The sequence below is a fragment of the Choristoneura fumiferana genome, chromosome 9 (genome assembly GCF_025370935.1).
Source record: "Choristoneura fumiferana chromosome 9, NRCan_CFum_1, whole genome shotgun sequence".
NCBI classification, from domain to species: domain Eukaryota; kingdom Metazoa; phylum Arthropoda; class Insecta; order Lepidoptera; family Tortricidae; genus Choristoneura; species Choristoneura fumiferana.
In genome coordinates this window covers 15,766,418-15,789,729 of record NC_133480.1, presented here as the reverse complement: position 1 = coordinate 15,789,729, position 23,312 = coordinate 15,766,418, and the positions used below count along the sequence as shown (strand labels likewise).

The window sequence follows — 23,312 nt, the reverse complement described above, 5'->3', positions numbered from 1 at the left end:
ACGACCGGATGGTTAGAGAACCTGACTACGAAGCTTGAGGTCCCGGGTTCGATTCCCGGGCGGGGCAGATATTTGTATGAATAATACGAATGTTTTTTCTCGGGTCTTGGATGTTTAATATGTATTTAAGTATGTATTTATCTATATAAGTATGTTTATACGTTGCCTAGTATCCATAGTACAAGCTTTGCTTAGTTTGGGACTAAGGTCAATTGGTGTCAAGTGTCCCATGATATTTATTATTATTATTTATTCATGTTTTATACAAGGTGTTAATTAGATAACCTGAGGCCTAGCCTAATGTTCAGAATCGATTGAGATAGCAATGTCATTTGAGAATAGCATTATACTCTGAAGTAAGTTTTTTTAATTCCTTTTTACACTGTGCCCAGTCTAGCGTTACATATTGAAAATAACTCGTATCTCAAATCAATACGCCAACAAAATTGACCCAATAATGTTCATGGAGTTCACTCAGAAAATTGATCGATTTTATAGTAGTGGCCATTTTCCCGTCAATTTTTTTTTAAGTCTCTGGGGCGTTTTTAATGCAAAGCTATCCATCGTGATGCAACGTGGCAACGCGGCAAGTGTATTGTACACTTTTGCGCCAGGTTTTTTTTTACATAAAACTGACCGTGGTTGTTCCCTTTGCCTTCGTGTCATGTTATTTATCTGACCATTTTGTTATTTATTGAAATGCAAACCTGTGCTCTGTAAAAACTACCTCACTGGGTTTACCAGAATCACTAGTATACAGGATGTCTTCAAATTAATCCAGAATATTTCAGCAGGTGGTAACTATGACTAAACACCATGTAAACGTTTTTTTTAGTTTTTTTTTTTAAGATTTGCGGTTGACCATTTTCATGGAAAAAAGGTGTGGGGTACCCTTTGCCTTCCACACCGCAGAGCTCGTGTCCGGAATTCGAAGAATGCCAGCGCTGCTCTAGTATGCGCAGCCGTAGTAGTTAAAGATCATTATGATACATCAATAACAAGATGGCCGCCGATGTCATTAAACTCTCATTTTTCTCAAAAGCTTCAAACGAAAAACAAAACAATAGGTACGGTCCACCTAGCACCCACCGTCCCGTCCCTTTCAAGCGTCACGCCGCAAAAGACCGCGCGTCATGTATTAGCTAATCCCCCGCTAAAAACTTGGGCCCTGATAAGGGAGATGTTGTGATATCCCCCATCATTCACTTATTCGTGTACTTGTGTGCGCCCTATAGAAAAACATTAACGTAAAAAGTGGGTTGGGGTGGTGGCCCGTCGAATGACCGCTGAGAAGGGTCGACGTTGTGAGGATAACGAGGTTATGTGTTGATCAATTTTAATGCGTGCGGCGAGGACACTGGCACAGTTTTTTAAACTGGATTTTTGTTTGGGTTCGGGGATATACGCAAGTTTTACGCTTTACGCTACGATTATCGCACCAAACTTCAGAACTTTTAGAACTATGATATTCAGTCGTACAATGCAATACAATACAATGACTCTTTATTGTACACCACAATAGTAAGCGTTACAGAAAAAGAGTACACAGAGAGAAATAAAAAGATAAGCAGTAGGGGGCCTTATCGCTTCAGAGTCATCTCTTTTAGGCAACCTTTTCTCAACAGAAAGAAGTAAGGACTAGACAGGTGACGCAATTTACAGCAGCAGATTACTCATATTAGGAAACACAAATATATTTGCGTTTAAAGCTATATTATAAGCTTCATATGCTGCTGATTTTGATCTCTCATTTTATTATGAATACCTACAAACTTAGTTTATACATTTTAAGTAGTTAACACAATACGAGTCAAATTCCAATGACTTTATTAACTATTTGTCGAAGGAGATCGTGAGCAAATTGGGAGAGCTGCAACTGTAGGAAAACCGATATAAGCTTGACTTGCAGTAGCACTTTTTCACAATCAACGTCTCAGTAACTTCCTTGATGAGTATACTGATGCTTTATGGAGCTCGGGTCGAGCTTACGGCAGTTTATTAATAGTTGCAGAATTATCTTTACTGCGACTAGCTTACCCTGAGGACAGCAGGTAGTACAGGTTTTGAATTTTTATGGACAAGCTAAATAAATTGCTACATGAAATTTATAATTAACTGAGAAGCATTGATTTTTTCAGCAATATGAGAATTAAAACGGCAGCGATTTGAGCAAGTTCTAATATTATTCTAACTTGCTGTTTAAATCAAGAAATAGTGTACTCTAAACTATTTATTTTCTATTTCACAATTTTTTGTAATAGCAATAATTACTTAATTTACCTGAAATATGCGGAATTATCTGCAAACAAATCTTACATCGCTAACTGAAGATCAAAGTTGTAAAAACATTATAAAATGACATGCGGATAGTTTTGTCGAGTAACTATACTTTTTTAAACTGTTGCATTTTGTTAGACTCGGTGACAGCTACCAGTTGAAGTGACGCAAATGTTCTTTACATATTTCATGTGCACTAATGTCATATGTCACAAACATAAGTATTAAAAACACATGTTAATTAATTACAGAACAAACGCGTCATGAAAAAACAAAGATATGGTCGCAGTTGATTCGCGGCTGTAATTATCGAGATGGGGTACGGAGTTGGTGGTGTAAGGAGGAACGCGTTTATTTCATCACTTTAAGGACTACCTTTGACATTTTTTACGTTAAAAAATATTTGCGAATTAAGCTATCTGCTTAAAATAGATATTTCAATTAAAAAAAAAATGTAACGGAAAATAAATTATTTTTAATAATAATAATACTAAATATGACAACAGTTGAAATAAAAAAACCGGTCAAGTATGAATCGGATGATACGATCGAGTAAAAAAATTGGGCGAAAAAACTTGTTTTTGTTTTTATTTCTTACAAGAATTATGAAATGAGATAAAATAATTATAGCAGCTCCTTACCTACATATTATTGTAAATAATGTATAAAATTTCAAATGTTTGCCCGTAACTACGCTTAAAAGATACAGCCCTCAAAAAAGGTTCAAAAGCTATGGAAAAACTATAATAAACATAACTCACAATAATTAAAACTCACCTCTATATAACAATTCCTTATTTTCATAATCTCCGTACAGAACACTAATTTCGATACGAGAACATCCATCGAAACACAATACAATCACAAAAAAAAACTAAAGGAACTAAAAAGAAAGAAAAAACTACGCAAGCGTTCCAAAATTCAAAATATTTTTAAAAACAATAGAACGCAGCGGTCACAAAACAATCGAAGATCGCTTTCCGTGCGTTCCAAATTTATTCGAACTTTTTTAATTCGCGCGCGTGACGTTGCTCGTCAAATGCGCGCGTCCGACTAACCGCCGCAGATAACTTACATCTCGCCTCCTTATCTCATATTATATTACCATACGCTCCCATACGCGTTTCCCATACTATCCCATACACATTATACTATTCATTTGCATTGCAAGAAAGCGTATGCAAATCTCCTGAGAATAGTCGATATTAAAAATCGGAATCGACTATCAATTCGTGAAACAGGTTTCGTAAATGCGATGCGCTATTGTGTACTATATTTAAAAGATTCATTTTCATTCATTCGTTGACAGAACTACGTAACTCGCATCAATATCACCCACAAAATTAAACCTTACGGCGTTACCTGTTAAGTTTGAAACTGTTTATGAATTGAAATGAACTTCGGTCGTTTTGATTCTGGATGGTTGATTTTCTTCAAGATAGGATTAGGGTTGGAAGGCAGATGTCAACGGCGTATTGATTCGAATTCGGAAATAGTTTTTTTTAATCTGTTTAAAAACATGTGCACGCATTAATGTTGAAGTTTGTTATTGTTGAGATTGTGTTGCAAAGTATGTTTGATAAATTATACTTTGATATTCAAAGCGTCTTAGATTCCACAAAAGAAGTTTTAGCTATTTAAATGTGTCATAAATGAAATCGGAATGTTACGTTTTGGCGCGAATTCTAACGGAAAATTGTTCGAATTTTCGAAAATGGAATTAATTAGCTGGTTCGATCAATCAACCCTTGCCGTGAGAATGCCCCAAGAAATAAGGAAACTAATTATTATTCGCATATTAAGTGGGCTGGTACTGTTAAATAATTATTTAAAAAAAAGTAACGTCACGTATTACCATATGCAGGCATAAATCAAAGAACAATTGAAGGGTTAAGATTCGAATTTCAAATCGATAGTAAACTGGTTTATTTTAAATGCGTTCCATTTATATTTTTTAATTTATTGGGCTATTTAGGGGTGGGTTCAGATGGATTGATGGGTAATTATTTGCATGATAATTATTTGGGTAAGTACTGGTGAGAACGGGGGTTAAGATCGTGGCCCGTCACAGTTCACGGTCGATCGGGTTTTGATGTTATTTCTACTAGTTTTCTTTATCTTGAGACAGATGTCAAAGACGAATTTGTATTGTAGATTTATACAGGGTGTGCATAAATTATCGAAAAATATAACGACATACATTTTAGACACTTTTGCCTACATTTAAAAGTAATGACACTTTTATTATGTTTATGAGCGGTCTTACAATAGTTACCCATTTCCAATGGTCGAATTGTCTTGACATTAGGGATATGTGTGTCATTATCGTGGCAATTCAGTAATAAGTAACAAAAAAAACTTTCATAAAAAATATTTTACAAAAACTTAATTAATTAATTAACCTCGTATAACTCGGTCGGTTAACTTACATTAACGATAATCCCAAATCATAATTATCAGTAACTGCATTCTGTCAAAACGGTCCGTCCGTTGAACCCGTCACGGTACACTCAGCCCCGTATTAATTAATATAAATAAATTACGAATAAAGCATTTTATTAACGCTCATTATCAGATTTCAAATCTAGAGCCCACTTCGACTATACTTTGGAACTAATACGCAACACACAATTAAATAAAAACTCTATCTATTAGCAATTAAAGTTGATTTTTACCAACTAATTTTCGGTTATGTTTCAATTCTAATACATGCTACCATCCAAACGAATTAAAGCTCTATCCGACGGTAGTAAGGTTTGAATTCCTTTACAATTTTTCACGTGCACATAGTATAAAAAATACAGTAGTGTATCTCGAAGTTTTATCTACCATGTCCATTTTTGGGCGATATTTTCCACGGTCCGCTGTCCACGTTTCGGTGATAGGGACCTCAAGTAATTGTACGATGTGTAATCAATTATACAGCGTCCGGTTTCTCTTCGCTTAAAATTATGTGCATCTACTTATTTAGATGCGAAAGTTACTGTAAACTGGAGCTGATTTTTGGGGGTATTGATAGGTTTCTGGCTCGCACCTCTGAGTTTTCCGAAATTCATGTGCGGAATTACATTTGAAATTTACCACGAGCTTTGCGGTGAAGGAAAACATCGTGAGGAAACCTGCACGAACCTGCGAAGCAATTCAATGGTGCGTGTGAAGTTCCCAATCCGCACTGGGCCCGCGTGGGAACTACGGCCCAAGCCCTCTTGTTCTGAGAGGAGGCCTGTGCCCAGCAGTGGGACGTATATAGGCTGGGATGATGATGATGATGATGATAGGTTTTTGTTAATTTGTAGGTAGAATAGAATACAATACAACGAATCTTTATTGAACACCAACACATAGTAAGCAGTACAGAAAACATAGGTATGTGTATATATATATATAGAGATTTTCCAAGATAAGCGGTAGGTGGCCTTATCGCTGAAATATATCGGAGAATTGGTTACAACTACGCCTGTTTGTTAATTAATTTATAAGTTAATATCTCAAAACTTTCACATATTGTAAGTTTGTTGTATTTTTTTATTGTACGATTCTCAATAACGGCTAAACGAATTTGTATGAAATCTTGCATATTGGTGGACTATGCCCTGAAAAGAGGCATAGTATACATTTCATCCCTTATATTTTCAAAGTTCCCGCGGAAAATTGATAAACATGACATATAAGTCACTAGCTTCCTGGGACAGCGTTTCCAGCGCGGTATAACTTAGCTTTAAAATACGAGCTTATCAGTCTCTCAAAGGGCCGGCAACGCACCCGTGACACCCCTCGTGTTGACAGGTGTCCATGGGCGGCGGTGATTGCTTCCCATCAGGTGACCCGCATGCTCGTTTGCCCCCTCATATATAAAAAAAGGTCCGGTTGCCTAGCAACACTTATTTATGATGAGTACTCACTGATTGCGTCGACATTTGTATTGTATTGTGTAACTCTTTATTGTACATAAAACACGTGAAACAACAAACAAGAGAAAGAGATATACAAAGGCGAACTTATCCCTTAAAAGGATCTCTTCCAGTTAACTTTGTCCTATTTAGAAACATCACTTTGAACTTAATAGATCGCATTGATGCTATAAAAGGCACCTCTAAGTACATATTAGGAGGTAAAAGTAATCAATCATGAATTCAGCGCTGTTCGATGCGCATACGCCGATGATGATGATAATGATGGTGGTAGGACCTTGTGCAAGGTCCGCCCGGATTGCTACCACCATCTTGCTCGCTAATCCTGCCGTGAAGCAGCAGTGCTTGCGTGGAGAGTAAGACAGACGGTGAAATTACTGGCACTTGAGGTATCCCATCTTAGACCTCTAGGTTGGCAATCCCTGGTGTTGCAGATGTTTATGGGTGGTGGTGATCTCTTACCATCAGGAGACCCACTTGCTCGTTTGCCATCCAGTCAAATAACAAAAAAATTATGAAGTCGCGGGTAATAACAAGTCATCATCATCATCTCAGCCGTAGGACGTCCATTTTACCCGATACGTTCAATATGCGACATAGGCCTCCCCCATGTAACCCCCAATAACTAGTATTAAGTAGTTAATATTACAACGAAAAACTTACAATTACAATACAAACATTGGTACATCCTTCTAAAAAAACAAACGAGCATCCGCGTCAAAATTTCCAACAATTCTAAATTTAAAAATGTATTAATTTGAACGATCGTTGCAAATTCGTATCGGCTCCTTCCCATTACCAACCCTACTTATAAAACATAGAGTCCATAATTGCACTAAACCCAAAACGTGTAAACAATCACAATTAATTATAAAGATATGTGTTCATTGTCCGAATTCTTTCAAAGTCAACGGTTCGGTTATCGTGTGACTGCGGCTTAATGCTTTTTTTTAAGCGATAATTATCTTTTTGATTGCCGAATTATAATAAAAATAACACGTCCGATGGTTTCTGTATTAAAATGTTGGTAAGTAAATCTACAGTTGTATGAAAAACTGTTACATATTAATTTTGAGCTGTTTTAAGACTAACAATTAATAACGATGCAGCTTTTTACGCAACGAAATGTTTAGTAGCGCGTTGCTCGTTCTTGTGACGTTTTCGTTTTTGTAACTTCGTCTAAGTATATATTTGAAACAACCATGCCAAATTTCATGACCCAAGGGTAGAATTTTTTTTTATACGACTGGATGGCAAACGAGCAAGTGGGTCTCCTGATGGTAAGAGATCACCACCGCCCATAAACATCTGGAAACCAGGGGAATTGCAGATGCGTTGCCAACCTAGAGGCCTAAGATGGGATACCTCAAGTGCCAGTAATTTCACCGGCTGTCTTACTCTCCACGCCGAAACACAACAGTGCAAGCACTGCTGCTTCACGGCAGGATTAGCGAGCAAGATGGTGGTAGCAATCCGGGCGGACCTTGCACAAGGTCCTACCACCTGCAAAATTGAAGTTTTAACCTGATTCCGTGGGAATATCGGGATAAAAAGTAGTCAATATGTTATTATGATCTATGAGCTTAATTATTGTAAAGTTTTGTATAGTTTTTACGTGAAAGAGTAACAAACATCCATTCATACACACATGCGTAAAAACTTTTGCGTTTATAACATTTGTGGTATTAGTAGGTAAGTCACAAAAATATTCAAATTGATTAGTCAAATATGTACCTACATTATGTATTAGTTATGTTGACATCCTCTTTAATAAAAGGTGTTAATTCGATCGGCCGATGTTAATTGTTTATTTTTGTGCAGGAAATCGCTAACTACACGCTTCCGGCTGTATAATATAGCTGATACGACTGCTATGCGACCAATTGCTATCTGGATCTGGCAAGTTATTGTTTCATTTTTTTGTGACCTTATCTACAGGGTGTCTTGTACTATTGGGATTTAAATGCAAGGTTTTCTACTCGCATAAAAGAGCGATTTTTGTTCTGCAACTTTTAAAAACATGAATATTTAGACGACCAGATGGCCTAGTGGTTAGAGAACCTGACTACGAAGCTTGAGGTCCCGGGTTCGATTCCCGTGTCGGGGCAGATATTTGTATGAAAAATACGAATGTTTGTTCTCGGGTCTTGGGTGTTTAATATGTATTTAAGTATGTATCTATATCTATATAATTATATTTATCCGTTGCTTAGTACCCATAACACAAGCTTTGCTAAGCTTACTTTGGGACTAGGTCAATTGGTGTGAATTGTCCCATGATATCTATTTTTTTTATATTGTTCATTTTTTTTTCATATACATTATACTTATGTAATTTTCAGTGTAGGTATGCAATAGGTACAATAGTAAATTGACAGCACATTGATAAATGATCGTCTTAAAGAGATGTCAACAGAGTTAAAAAAGGGAAGTCTTGTTCTTAATTTTTTTCAGAAACTCCTTAATCTTCGCGATCGAGTCAAAACGTTCAAGAATTCGCAAAGTGCACCCCAATGTCTCAATCTACGCACATTTAAATTGCCTTCCCGAACAAAACCTCATTACGGCGAAATATAACCTCTATGGTGCCCATAAATAACCTAACGGTGCGCATATTTCAAAACAAGAAAAAAAATAACACATAAAATTTCTTTGCGCGGGGCTAATATTAGAGCGCGTTTCCATCATCGATTAAGTCAGTGGATGAAGTTTGACGGTGACGGCGACGGCATTTTCAAACTGATAGATGTAATGAAGTACTCGTACCAATATATACGATCGATCGAACGTACATATAGTTAGGACCTTGACTGATCATCTTAACTTATACAGCAGTGAGTGTCTGACTGAATGACAAACAAAATAAACGACAAACAAATTAAAATACTTTCTGTTCGACTAAAAGATAAATACCTAGTAGCCATAAATAATCATAGCAATCTGGAGTGTAGTTTAGTATTGATCAACCATAGTCCCAGTACTAGGTCGGTGTCCTCAGGTAAATATGAAGTGCCCCGAGTGACCAACTACTTCGGCAATAGAACATTAAACAAAAGACTACCGTACACTCCCAATCCACTTTACGCATATTTTTTTCCATCCGAACCGTGTCGTGCTACAACGGAAACGCACCCAAATGCGTCGCATAGATTTTTGCATTACTTTAGTATGCAAATGTCCCGCCTATCGCGACTATAAGAGCGATTTGAATTATTTTTACGACGCCTCGGTGTATTGAGAGTCTCTGAAGAACCCCCTGTATATTGACTGCGTAAATTTTGAATGAAGTTCTAGAATTGAAATTTTGAATTTCCGGAATTGGAACGCGGTCTCGCGCCTCTCGCGGTTGCGTTGGTGTTTTGTTTTTTTTAATGATAGTGATGTTCTTGGTATTTAATTTCGTAACGTGCTTTAAAAAATATGTAGAATTAAAATCTAAATAAAAATAAATGTTATTTTCCTTTGAATTGAAATGGAAAAAGAGATAAAGCTTGTAAAAAATTGGAAATAACTACTAAATTATCCTCCCAACGTATTTAATCCCCTAAAACATTTAGGAAATGTACGGAAAAATCTGATTAGCCCTGATGATATATCGCCCGAATTCCTCCTTAATTTGAATATCAGACGCGTTATTGAAAAGAAAACTTCGAGAACGCCCGCTTAATGGTTATTGCCTCCCTGTCTTTAAAAAAATTGCTCAGGTGTCTCGTGAATGGATATTAAAAATAATAATACCTACCTAATTTTATTTTATCAAATAAGAACGGTTTCCTGGTTAAATCGAGAACGCACTTCATTTTTCAAACTTGGAACGATGGTTCCTCATTCGCACCAAAAATTTGATTTGCGATTGACAAATAAACTTCGGTGCTTATATGTACACTTTTTACACAAAACAAAATTCGACCGCACGTCATTTGTTTGTATCGTGTTCTTAATTCAAGCGTTCGAATATCGAACGGAAGCGGAAACGGCGCTGATTCTAATTTCATACGAAATATCGCAACGCTATTGATAAAATTCGTGTCGACATTGTATTGAACGGAAATTAGCGATAGTGCATAATAGGCCACTGTAATAATACCGAAAGAGCTCGTGTTGTGGGTAATGATACAGTCAGGTTCGCTGTCGAAACTGTTTGTCGCATGAAGTGGGTGATCGACCGCAAAGCGTTTCGTTTTCGATGGTACAGATGGGCAGAAAAGAGATGTGTGACTGTTAAAATTAACACAACGACATTCAAAGGGTACATTTGGTACGATAAGTTGGGACTCGTAAGTTTTCACGAAGCAGATACTTTAATACTTACGTAGACTTTGTTAAAAAAGTATACATACCTACCTACCAAAATTTTAGTTTCGGGCAAAAATGCTTTCTTAAATCTGACTGACTGTTTACCCTCCACAGGTCGCAATTTTCAATCGATTATCGTGAAATTTTGTGAGCAGGTTGGATAATTATGTAAGTACTTATGTGCTATTAATGTACTGGATGATATATCGAAATTCCTATGGAAACTAAAATGACCTTGTGAACCTATATTAGCGCAGTATTTTCCCAAAAAAGGTCAGCATGAAGTTTCACTACTGATTCTCAACCGACGTACGACTACGCACAGACCTCGTTGATATGACGGTAAGATAAATAATGAAGCCTTTATACCAGCTGCGATTGAAGTAGCTCGATTATATAGAGACTAAAACTCGATATGAAAATCATAGCACACGAAAAAGTCTTAATAAACTGTGTTTATGCCGTTCTATTTGAAGCTCTCTCATACGCAGCTTTCTAATATCCATCAAAACAAAACCTAACAAACACAAGGCAATCGCAATTTGATCTCGACGGGACTTTTATTAGCACCCCAATACGACGAGCGACATTACCGGTAATCATGCTTTATGAGTTTCCAGAATACACCCCCATCGGCGACACGTTAAAAAGTTAAATTGTGCGTACTTATTGGTACCGGTATGAGTACCGGTTTTTTTATTAGTGTTGCGTTGTTATCGGTTTTTTTGGGCGGTAAAAGTGAGTGCCTACTTGTTAAGCGATGATTTGCTGACGATTGCGAATATGCTATTTTATTTTGAAAAGATTCAATATCATGGGAACGTTCAGGCATGTTAAAAACAAGAAAATTGGTAAATTGGTACATAATAATGAAAAGAAAATACCTGCTGCTTTATACCAAGAAGCAAGTCGATATGGACGATATGAAGGGTCCACGGAAAGAACGTGTCTAGTCACCTAAGTAACTTTTTGAGTTATAGCGGTTTGAAAGTTAGTCATCACGAACAATTACTATGGTTACCATTTATTTAAATGATAAAAAAATAGATTTTATATTATTTTCAGATTATTTAATTCAGTCGTAAGTCATAGTACTTTGTGAGCTCTACATTTTGAGATTAAAATCTCAATTTTAAAAAAAGGTGACTAGGCATGTTCTTTCCGTGGAGCCTTCATATGTGATGATACGTTTGTTTTTTTAGCAATTGAACTTAAAATACATCAATACCATTTAATGTGTAATTAAGTAAAGATCAATCAATAATCGGCTTTGAAAAGCAATGACATTAAAATTCCAAATAATACTGGCACAAAAAATCATACGACACAGAATAGTTCCCCAACATTCAAATATGGTACGGCAAAAAGTAAAACTAGTGCTGTGCCCGATCCCGCATTCATAATCGATCGATTGTGAGACACAGGGAGGTCCGACGGAAGGATTACAAGACGAATTACCATACGTAATTTGTGGGCACATCACTACGCGTGGGCCGCGTATTGTTCAAATAAAAGAAATAAAAATTCGCTCCGAGACGTTATTGTGTAATACGGAAGTAGAGATCGTGTTGATATTATTGTCAATTTAAATTTAAAAAAAAGTGTTGAATTAGGGTTAATTTGTTTTTAGGTTTATGGGTATTTTACGACTTTAGTTGGCTAGATATTTATTAATTTTCGATGTATCAACGATGGTCTTGCTTGGAAGGCAAAGCGTTCGTAGGCCTCCCATAAGGTGGACGAGCGATCTGGTAAACAATGCTGGAAGTCAATGGCCACGCGATCGTCGTGAAGGCTCATGTCCAGCAGAAGATGTCTTCCATCTGATGATGATCATTGTAAATGATCTATAATTTAATATGGACGAGAAACGCAGTGCCGGTTGGAGCGTTACAAGATGGATCGCTGCCAATTTTTGTTTTGAAACCGCTTAAAAGAGATCTATGCAATGCAGTGGACATAATTGACATTGTTTTGTTTTTAATAATAATGTTTTTAGCTATCGAGCGCTTCCAACGCTTTCTGTGCGCCAGCAACAAATCAATATGTTCGATTCGAAAATCAAAAATTCAAATCGTGGTGAGACAAAGCGTCGCCTAATGAGCCAATAACTCGCGAGACAATGGCGCGTGGGCGTTCCGAATTCAAAAATTATCACAAAAGAATATTAATGTCACACTTATTCAAATACGATCCATATACGTGTCGTTTAATTTGAATGGGTTGTTTGGAGATTGAAATGGGGCGACAGTTTGATTTGACATTGTAGTTTAAAAAACGTTGTCTAGAAATAACAGATAAGACAGAACTTCAGGGACTGCTGTGATTGGACAGCTAAAAATTATAAATCTGTATTTTTATGACAGATAGTCTTATCTTACATAATGCTTTACTATGTCTGAGTCTAAAATGACTAGTTTGAGTTAAGACACTCACAATTTAAAACACTGAAAATCTACGTTTAGTAATACTTACCCTGTTTCACTTTTAAAACTCATAATAGAATTAATATTATATTCGACATTTTATCACCAACTTGGAGCTCCAGGATAGGCCCTTTCAAGACAGCCGCATTCAAATTTAGAACTTTTTTTTAATGAATCATTTATTAGTTCGGGACCATGATTGTCCCGTGCTTCCTGTGCTGTCATCCGTAATGAATGGACATGTGTTGGTTATTATGTTATTATAAGTGTTTAATTGTTTTAAGAATAACAGTCATTCGTGGCTGAGCGCGTTTAAAAGGAAGCGAGATTGTTTCGATTTCTTCTTAAGAACGCTCCCAACAAGTATGCGGTCAAAAGAATCAATACGATATTACGAGACTGTTTAGCTAACACAATTAGAATATACAGGGTGTCTCTGGTTTTAAATTCAAGGTTCGATTCTAGGGCAGAAGTACCGGTTTTGGCCACCTTAAGCCCGTTTTTGGCCAGTTGACATTTGCAGTCATATAGAAAAAGTTAAAGTGTCAATGTTTATAGTGAAACGAATAAAGTTTATAATGATTTATTATTACAAATTTATTTCAAACGTATATTTAAGCAATAAATGACCATAAACAGTATAGTGGCCACAAACGGTAGGTACTTCTGACCTCATTGCATAACTAAGGCTTTTGTTTTGTAGCATTTTCAAATAAATTGGACTTATTAATTAATAATTTATTGATCCTCAAAGTTTAATCGTCAAATCAGTGTATCGGACATGGCGGTGTTATCGCTGTCTCTTTGTACGGGGGCCTTTGAATAATTTTTGACATTTATTTGACATCTCTTAGATAAACACTTATCAATGTGCTGTCAATTTCTTATTGTGTCGCATACATTGAAAATTACATTTAATCTGTATGAAAATAACATAACCAACAAAGTTGAAAACCCCCGACTTTGTCACTTCAAAGTTCAATATCTCAAAAACGGCTGAGCCGATTTTGATAAACATGTCTAAGAACCATCGCTAGAAAACCTGCTATCAAAAAAAACCGCATTCAAATCGGTCCACCCGTTTAAGAGCTACCGTGCCACAGACAGACAGACTCAGGTCAGGTCAAACTTTAACACTCCTCTTTTTGCGTCGGGGGTTAAAATAAACAGTGATTATATTTTTAAAAAGTTGCAGAATAGAATCGAACCTTGGATTTAAAGCCCCGTGATCAGAGACTCCCCTGCACTGCTTACCTGCACCATCATCATCATAATACACGTCTCACTACTGGGCTTGGGCCTTAGTACCCACGGGGTCTTAGTGCGGATTGGGAACTTCACGTATCCTTGAATTGCTTTACAGTTTATGCAAGCTTCCTCACGATGTTTTCCTTCATCGTAAAGCTCGTGGTTTCTAATATAATTTCGCAGATGAATTTCGAATAAGAGATGTCAGCCGGTTTGCATACATGATCCGCTGCTTGAGAGTCCATAGTGCTGAGTGGGTCCCAATTTATACTGTTCTATGTTTTTTTAATTATTATTTCATCCTAACGTGTTTTTTCTGTGTATCGAATATGTGTAAATAAATGTCTCTCTCTCTCTCTCTCTCTCTCTCTCTCACATAGGAGACACGATAAATAAAGTCAATGGTGTGTGTGAGTGAAGTTCCCAATTTACACTAAGCCCGCGTGGGAATTATGGCCTTAACTCTTATTCTAGAGGAGGCCTGCTTCTAGCAGTGGAACGTACCACACATACCATACATAGGCGGGAATGACGACTTTTTTTATCGATTATCACTAATATTCTATGACGTCACTATTTATTACCGTATCCGTTCGTAATCCGTCCAAATTACACGAAACAAGGAATCCACGCCACTAGTGAGGTGCCACAAAAAAGCCGTAACCGAATCGAGAATCTCGAATCGGTTCCTTTGTCTCGACTAATGAGTTTTTAAGGCGATTATCATTTTTCATAGAAAACCGCATTTAGTGATGTATCGGAGGGATCAATCACTGTATGTTATTACCACGCTATAAAACATTCGGTATGGACCGTATTCCGTTAGAATAAGGCATATTTTTATACGTAAAGATGTTGTTGTTTTTTGTAAACATTGACGCAGTAGTAGTGACTTCTATTGCTAAGTTACATAAGAGCGATTTTCCCTGTATTTAGCGAATGTATGAGAATGGTTTGTAAGTCGATATGAAAATAATACTAAAATACAAACTACGTATTTAGACATACAGGAGTTTAATCAAAGTTAAAAACTATAAAGCAATATCTTAAAAAAAATACTACAATTTAAATTTTATTTCATGTGCGGAATTACATTTGAAATTTACCACGAGCTTTGCGGTGAAGGAAAACATCGTGAGGAAACCTGCACAAAACCTGCCAAGCAATTCAATGGTGCGTGTGAAGTTCCCAATCCGCACTGGGCCCGCGTGGGAACTATAGCCCAAGCCCTCATGTTCTGAGAGGAGGCCTGTGCCCAGCAGTGGGACGTATATAGGCTGGGATGATGATGATGATTTAAATTTTAAAGAAACATTAGGTATGCCCGCGGTTCCGTCGACCGAATAATTAGTTTTTTGCTAACCCGCGGGAACTATGCAATTTTCCAGGAACAAAACTACCCTACGTCTTCCACGGTCTCAATTTGTCTCCAATAACAAATTCCATAATCACATAATATGCCACAATTCTATAATCCACAGGAAATATTATCTGAATCGGTTCACCGATATAATTGTGGAAATATTATTTATGAATCGGTTCACCGATATAATTGCCCTGTCCCAGCAGTGGGACAGTTAAACATTTATAAATGAGTATGAAAGAGCAACGCTTTTCCCTAGAACCCTGCGCAAGGTATTATACAGGGATATTAAGCAAGAAATCGCCTAATCAGAAGTGGGTTAATTTTCATCTGAAACGAAAAAACGGAATTACATTTGAAATTTACCACGACCTTTCGTACTTTACATTCAGATGGAATTAAAGAGAAGAACGACTCGAACCAAACATTACAAATTTACCAAGACCACTTAACAAAAAAGATAGATAGGAAACCCTCATTACTTGCAAGTGCCTACCATGCGTAATTGTCAATTAATTATCATACTAATAAATAGTTAAATACTTGGTTAAATGTGTCCTTCCTTATTGCGACACAAGTGTCAATTTCAATTAAAACTTTACTAAATTCTTTTGCTTAACAACGGTTACGAGGCGACAACAACCTAACCTAGTTATGTTTAGCGATCTCTCGTGAGAACTGTGCAATTTTTAGAAATAAAAAGTATCCTATATTCGTCTTTAGGTACAATTGTTTGTAAGTATGTAGGCTAAATTAAATCTATATAGTAATAAAGTAAATATTATTTAAGATCGTCCCAGTGGTGTAATTTTTTTCAAACAGAAACGGGTAGGTACCTCTAGTGATTCATTTGAAGTCGGCTTCTACAATGTCAAGTAGGTAGACGGCCGGGATCGTGCGTGTTCCGATGTCAAAACTGTCAAAATTGACACTTGTTCGAATACCGACCCTTTTTCGAAAAGGTAACCGAAAAGCACCAAAATAAACTGTTAAAATACCCCGTCCGTCACTCCATATTCAAATTATTCAAAACCCTGGATGAATGAACGAATGAATGTATTGTTTTAACCGTATAATGCTTTCAAAATCGTTAATCGACCTCTTTCACTTCATTCGTTCCACTTTATTTTTTTATTTTTTATTCGATTGTAGTTCCAGCTTCCAACTGGAATTGAATGCGATTCGATTTTTGAATTTCGAATCCCAATTGTTTTTCTGACGGCGTAATTCAATACGAATTAACGGAATCTGTAGTGTTGGACGTCAACCGTCTTTGTGCAAATTCGAAATTAGAACGCCGCTCTTTTGTTTTAGTCATAAAATGGTGATGTGATATATGAATCGTAATCATTAATGATTGTATAAATAAGAAATAAAATAAGAATTACCTCGAAAAGACACAGCATCTTCAATTCTCGTTAACGTACCTGTTAAAACAGAAATCACAATTGAGCATAATTGAAAACAGATCGAAACCATTCCTTATAATCATAAGAAACTACCAGATAACAAAGTAGCGAGCTTCAATCTTTTCTAGACAAGAAAATGGCATTGAAAATAGTATTTTTCCACATAAGGCATGGGCGTGTCCTTCCAGGGCACGCCTAGTGACGTGCAACCTTCGCGCCAAAGAATAGGGACGTTTTTCCAATAACATTTATCGGTTTTCGATCGGTACCAAACGCCTCACTATCTTGGAAGTCGTCGAACGCCTTCTTAAAACTTAGTACATCACTAATAATACCCTCGCATTATTCCCACAAAGTCTAGTTTGGCATGAAGCGCGGCGCCGTAAAACATATTGATGTGGTATCGGTTTTCCATTAGAACGCTCAAGCTAAAACCGACCTTGTGGCTTTACTACAACGCTGAAAGTAGTATGTGTGGGGCATAAGGAATGTATTGACGTGTTATCGGAGATGGCTTTGTCCCGCTCTTTCTCAAGTTTTTCCCGTGTATGCGTCCCGCTCTATCGCGCAGCTCGTGAGATGTACAGGGCGATTCTTTGTTCGAATGTCTGCGCATTTTCTTATCGAGTTTGATATCTTGTTGTAAAATGTGCGCGCTTTTTATATGCTGTGTATTTGATTTCTATTCATTATGATTTTAAATTAGATATTACGAATATGATACAATTGTTCGAGTTATCTAGATGGTAGTTAGGCACTACAGTAAAAAATATGTCAATCTTGATACTAATTTGTATTTATTCACTTTAGATAAAAAACCGCACGAAAATTAAAAATATTAAAACTGTTCAGACCAAAATAAATAATCTAATAACCAACCGTGTATACAAGGTTTTTTATAGAAAAGAATTTAAATATCCAATAAAAAAACAATTGAGACGTAACACTGGCAGTTTGTAATTAGAACATGGAACGTCAAAAGCGAATCCTAAACAGGTGTATAGGCGAAGCGTCGTAAGTCTAAAAATAAAAATTTAATTTATTTCACTGACTGTAAGTTATAATTTTTATTATGTTTTCTTATTCGAAGCAATATTTGTGTAGCATCAGAATGTTATTTCTGTACAGTTAGAAATAACTTTTCAAAACATAAATATGATACATGTGGCGTCTCAATCGTGTAGTTTTGTTTGATTTTTGTATGGAGATTTATTTATGTTATGATTATATGGATATTTCTCGACGGTAATTAGTTATACGGTATTAATGGTCCCGGTTTGTTTATGAATAAAATCTGGGTGCCATATATTTACATTGGAACAGGCTCACGATCATAATCTAAATTAGGGTGACCGGCAGTTCTCCGATTCTTCATGTTTGTTCCTTAAACTTATTGGAGTTATACAAAACAACCCCACAATGTTTTCTTCGTCCTGGCTGCTAAATAAGAGAAGTATTTCCAAGTCACTACGCTTTTGATAGAGCGGCTGTTATCGCCGCTTTAGGATTAGTAGCAAAATCCCAGACTCCCAGTTCTGTGCCGCAGCTTTGAAGTTCGGAGTCATAGGTTGTTAGCAACAGAGGGCGCTGCAGTATCAAATACCTTCATCACGCACATGCTGCGTGAACTCCAGAGTTGATGAGGTGCCTCTCAGAAAGTAGCTTGAGCTGTAGGTTCTCTCGAGAGTCCATTACCGATTGGGAAATTTAAATACACCATTGAATTGCTGCCTGCTGGTTGCCACACTATATAAGAAGAGGCCTATGTCCTGCAGCGGGACGTAAATAGGCTGGGTTGAGTGTGAGTGAGTGTGACACTATATAGGTAAGTATGCCTACATTTAAAAGCTTACGGTATAGATTTTCTTAATGTACTAGTGCTCTGGACTGTTTATTACTATATACAATAAACAGTTGTTGTAAATTACATAATTTTGCACGTAATTTCCTGAAATCTATATCTGAGTTCGAACCCATGGCTGTCTCTCTAGAGGCCATAAGTCAAAACACTAGACTAGCCTAGATTGTTGTTTATTACGTGTATTTATTTATATGTTATATACCTATTCCTTTCTTTTAGCTGTGTATAAATTGCTGTTCGCCTATCTTTAAGTTTTCCTTTCCTGTTTAGGTTAGCTTGAAAAGATCCCTTTTAGAGATAAGTTCGCCTTAGTATTCTTTTGTTTTGTTGTTTTCTTTTGTATTATTTTTGTGTTTTATGTACAATAAAGTATTTACATACATACATACTAGACTACCACTGCTTAATTACAGATCGCATTCATCAGTTTTGCCACGGCCCACTTAACAAACCCACAGCTGGGCAAAAGCCAACATTTACATCACTTACAACGACGCAGCTTCAATCATCTTTATTGCCAATAGTCTGATTCGGCCATAACATTAATAAGCAATATCCGTTAACCTTTCATAAACAGAATGCACGTGTTATAGCAATGTCAAACTGAACTCAACCGTGTTATAGCGCGCTAGAACACATTCGAGACGAACGCGTTTTAGAATGATCTTTGTGTGGATCGATGAATGAAATCAATAGCTGTGATGGAATTTATGCTGTGGATTATTAGATTTTTATTGGCCCGTTTAAATTTAGTTTGGGTTACATATTGAGGAGTATAAATTAACTAGCTTCAAACGTTTTAATAAAGTGTCTCGCGCGCGGTCTAAAAGTACTAGTTGTCTGATAACGCAACTTTTTGGTGAAGTTTTTTCACTTCTTCTAAATGGTTACACTTAATAGACAGAAGTGGTGGTCGTCAATTAAGGATCAGAGGGGCTACTACGAAACTCGAAAATCGACGTTCGTTTCGCACCGTCCCTTTCACTCGCGTATTAAATGACATAAGCGGGAGGACATACGACATTTTGCACTTCGTAGTCGTTGTTGTTGACCAAGAGTTACCTTAACCAACTATGCCCAACCCAACGTAATCATTGTAGTGATAAAACACAAATTTCATTATGTTCAGCTGGTTTAAACAAATTTTTCCGTTGTACGGTAATCAAATTAATAAACGCATAGTGGACAAAACTATTTTATGTCGCATTCAATGTTTTCCAATTAATTGCACGCACCAAATGGACAAATTTCCAATTCGTGACGGAACTTAAACAAATTCCAAACTTCGGTTAACTTATTTGTAGATCCTGATATTATTGATAAAACACCTTTATTAGGTTACTCCTGGATAATTTTAAAAACACACCAAACGGTAAACTTTAGCTGGGGAGTAAGGGCGCCTGAATGACAAACTGGTGGATTTTAAAAACTTCGCACGACCAAACGGTCGTAGCTTAGGCGTGCTCACAATAATTTTAAAAAGGTGTTACGAGTAGGATCTTAGTGAATACATAAATAACAGAAAATATAAGACGAATAATCGACTAAGCCTTCGACAACTACTGCATTGTACCTATTTGTTTGTTACGTTTTTACGCTTAAAAAACTCTAGCCAACATAGTAAAATTTGGTATGGAGATAGTTTGAGACTGAGAAAGTCATAGTATCATTTTTATTTCAGAAGAACTCGCTAATAACAGCTAACTAGCTAATAAGCATGGGGCAATTCAAACCAAGAGACCTATGCACCAAACTATTTAAAGCTTGTACTATAAAACCGAACAAACATACTTTTATAGATAAAACGTCCATGAACCTAGGTGACCTTCGTATTCTTCCTGAAAGCGGGTGCCCCTATTGGGATTCCATCCCGCGACCTCTAGTTCCATAGCCAGGGTCACTAACAACTAGACTATCCGAAGTTCAAATATATTTCCTCGAGCGATTAAATAGAACCTACATTCTGATGTAAAATCGTGAAAACAATCGATCTAAAGATTGTTTGTATAAAATTCATAAGCTACGTCAAAATCGTATTCCTCCAATAATCCATTTTAAACCAGTTCGAACAGCTTTTATCCAGTTACCAACCCTTGTCTATTAGACGAGATTTAATAAAGTATTTGTGAAGTTGGCTTTTTGTTTATTTTCCGTTATGTTGCCTGTCTGTGAAGTTTTGCTTCCTTGTCTTTGCTTGAGTTGTTAAAAAGTTGCTTCAAGACAAAAATAACAATTGAGCGTAAAAAGTTTTCGCACTCAGTCTGATTTTTCCATACTTTCCTAAGAAATCTTGCACCTACAATCTCAAAACTACTAACTAAATTACGCGAAATTTACTAATAAATAATTCGATGGTTGTCAAATATCAATAAAACACTGTACAAAAACAATGTCTGACTAATTATTCAAACATGCTCCAAATTTTTAAGAAAGCCAAATAAATTCCAATACAAATACGACTGGGGTAAATATATTCAAACCCTTGAGGGTAGAGGCCGAGGGTCAACTCCCTCAAACCGATACTATGAAGTATTTATTGAGTTGCGGCTGACCGAAAGTATTTTATTGTTTAGTTACACCCTTTTGCCATCTGCCCTTTGTTCTTGGGTCAAGTAAGGTTGAATTTTAAGACGTAAGTCGTGGTGTTAAGGTACATTTGAGTGTGGTCGGCTATTTTAGTATTTAATTGAAGTTTGATTTTGCTTTATTAGTATGTAATAGCTGTATTTTTTTTATTAGGTCCTTATTTCTTAAGGTTATTATTAAACGCAAAATAAACGCGTTTTAATAACTTACCTCAAGAATTAACTTATCGCCAAATCTAAATGAACAATATAATCAACTTGAAAAGAAGAAAGTAAACATTTGCGACATTTTGGAAACAGAATAAATGCTGCTATTTAAAAAAATGGGACTCTTCAGTAAAAGCTCGTAACTACATAACCCAAAAAAACGGTAATCGTTTTTCAACTCACTTTTGGCACTGGCCTCAGCTTTAAATATCGAACGCATTCGATATCGAATGTCCCGCTAATGGGCGAACGACAGGTGCCGGGAATCAAACCCGGGACAGCGACACGCCGCATCTGCTGTCTATTTTAGTGGTTACGAATCTACTAGTAATTGCTTTTAAATTAATCTTAAGTTGTTTTACAGTTGGACATTAAAAAAGTAGAATCTTAAAAATAATGTTCAATCAATTATTTTAAAAAATCGTACCTACTACACCTAAGATCACGAGAAAAGTATGTAGTTCTTTGATTAAAACTAACTGGTTTTGCATCGCACGAACGCTTAAAAAATTAATCAATAATTAAGTTAATTACATTCTGTTATTCCTATGTCCAACTAACCAATAAATTTTATAAAAATAAATTAATTTATATCTAAACTATGACTTTAAAGCAAAAACTATTTTACATTTTAAAAGGTTAGTTCATGCGTGATAGGGTATAATTGTTCAAGCACACAAATAAACAATGACAAATAAAAATCTAATTGATAATACATAAAAAAAACAAAGAGGCATAGAAACTGTTTTTACCATCGGCAACCCTACTGCAAGTAACCGTAGATTAGCCGACGTTTAGTTAACCGTAGATTAAGCTAACGCTAACCATCGATGGCAACTGACAATAGGTTTGCGGTCGCGTCCGTCGTTATCCGGGTTCGAATCCCTGCGGTTAACATTTAACGGTTTGATCGTTTACGTACAGATGTGTTCGGATCTTAACATTGCAGACGTATGTTTGATAAGCAGATAATCGTGGGATCAAATCAAATTGATAATAAATAGAATTTTACCACGAGGTTTACGGGGAAGGAAAACTTCGTTAGGAAACCTGCACAAACCTGCGAAGCGATTCTATGGTGTGTATGAAGTTCCCAATCCGCACTGGGCCCGCGTGGGAAATATGGCCCAAACCCTCTCATTCCAAGAGGAGGCCTTGCCCAGCAGTGGGATGATGATGATGAAGTTTGTAAACAAGCAGAAAACCAATTTTGTGTTACGAAAGCTCAGTACGTATGTAAAGTAAAACTGAGAATCGAATAAGAATTTACATACTTACGACACTATACCAATAGGCGGTAAACAACGCAATTTCCAACAAAACAGAACACAATCGCATCACAACGAAAATATAAAATTCGAATAAGGAATCAATGGCGCGAGGGTTCCAAATAGACGTATCGTCGGTACCCATCCGATTTCCGAACGATACCGACCCGGAAGCGAGGAGCGGAAAATAGGCGGAAGCTCGCGCCGGCTCGAAAAAAGAATTCGAATTCCTAACAGACAAATTTGCATTCTAAAGGGCACTTTTGTGTACAATGCGTTTGTCAGATTGCCGATTCATTGACAGTTTTGTGATGCTAATGCTTGCTTAAGAAAATGTTGAGTTGAATTGATATTTATCCGATTTGGGATTTATATTGGCTATTGATGATTCTCGAGGAGGGGGAAGAATTCGTCTTGGGAATTCAACTTCGTCTATTTGTCATTGACTTATTATGAATCTA

General features: G+C 36.5%; 1 protein-coding gene across 6 annotated transcripts in view; it reads right to left on the bottom strand.

Annotated features, from left to right (window-relative positions):
- ct (homeobox protein, cut) overlaps positions 1–23,312 on the bottom strand; it is a 185,857-nt gene that overhangs the window by 118,130 nt on the left and 44,415 nt on the right. The window contains exon 2 of one of the 6 annotated variants that reach the window (XM_074092591.1): positions 16,910–16,948. The exons of 4 other annotated variants lie outside the window; for them this stretch is intronic. In XM_074092591.1, the coding sequence (XP_073948692.1) occupies positions 16,910–16,927 (18 nt within the window). In that variant the 5' untranslated portion in view covers positions 16,928–16,948. Of the gene's footprint in view, positions 1–3,054; positions 3,313–16,909; positions 16,949–23,312 lie in introns of those variants that run through there. One more of the 6 variants, XM_074092589.1, reaches the window with a different exon arrangement.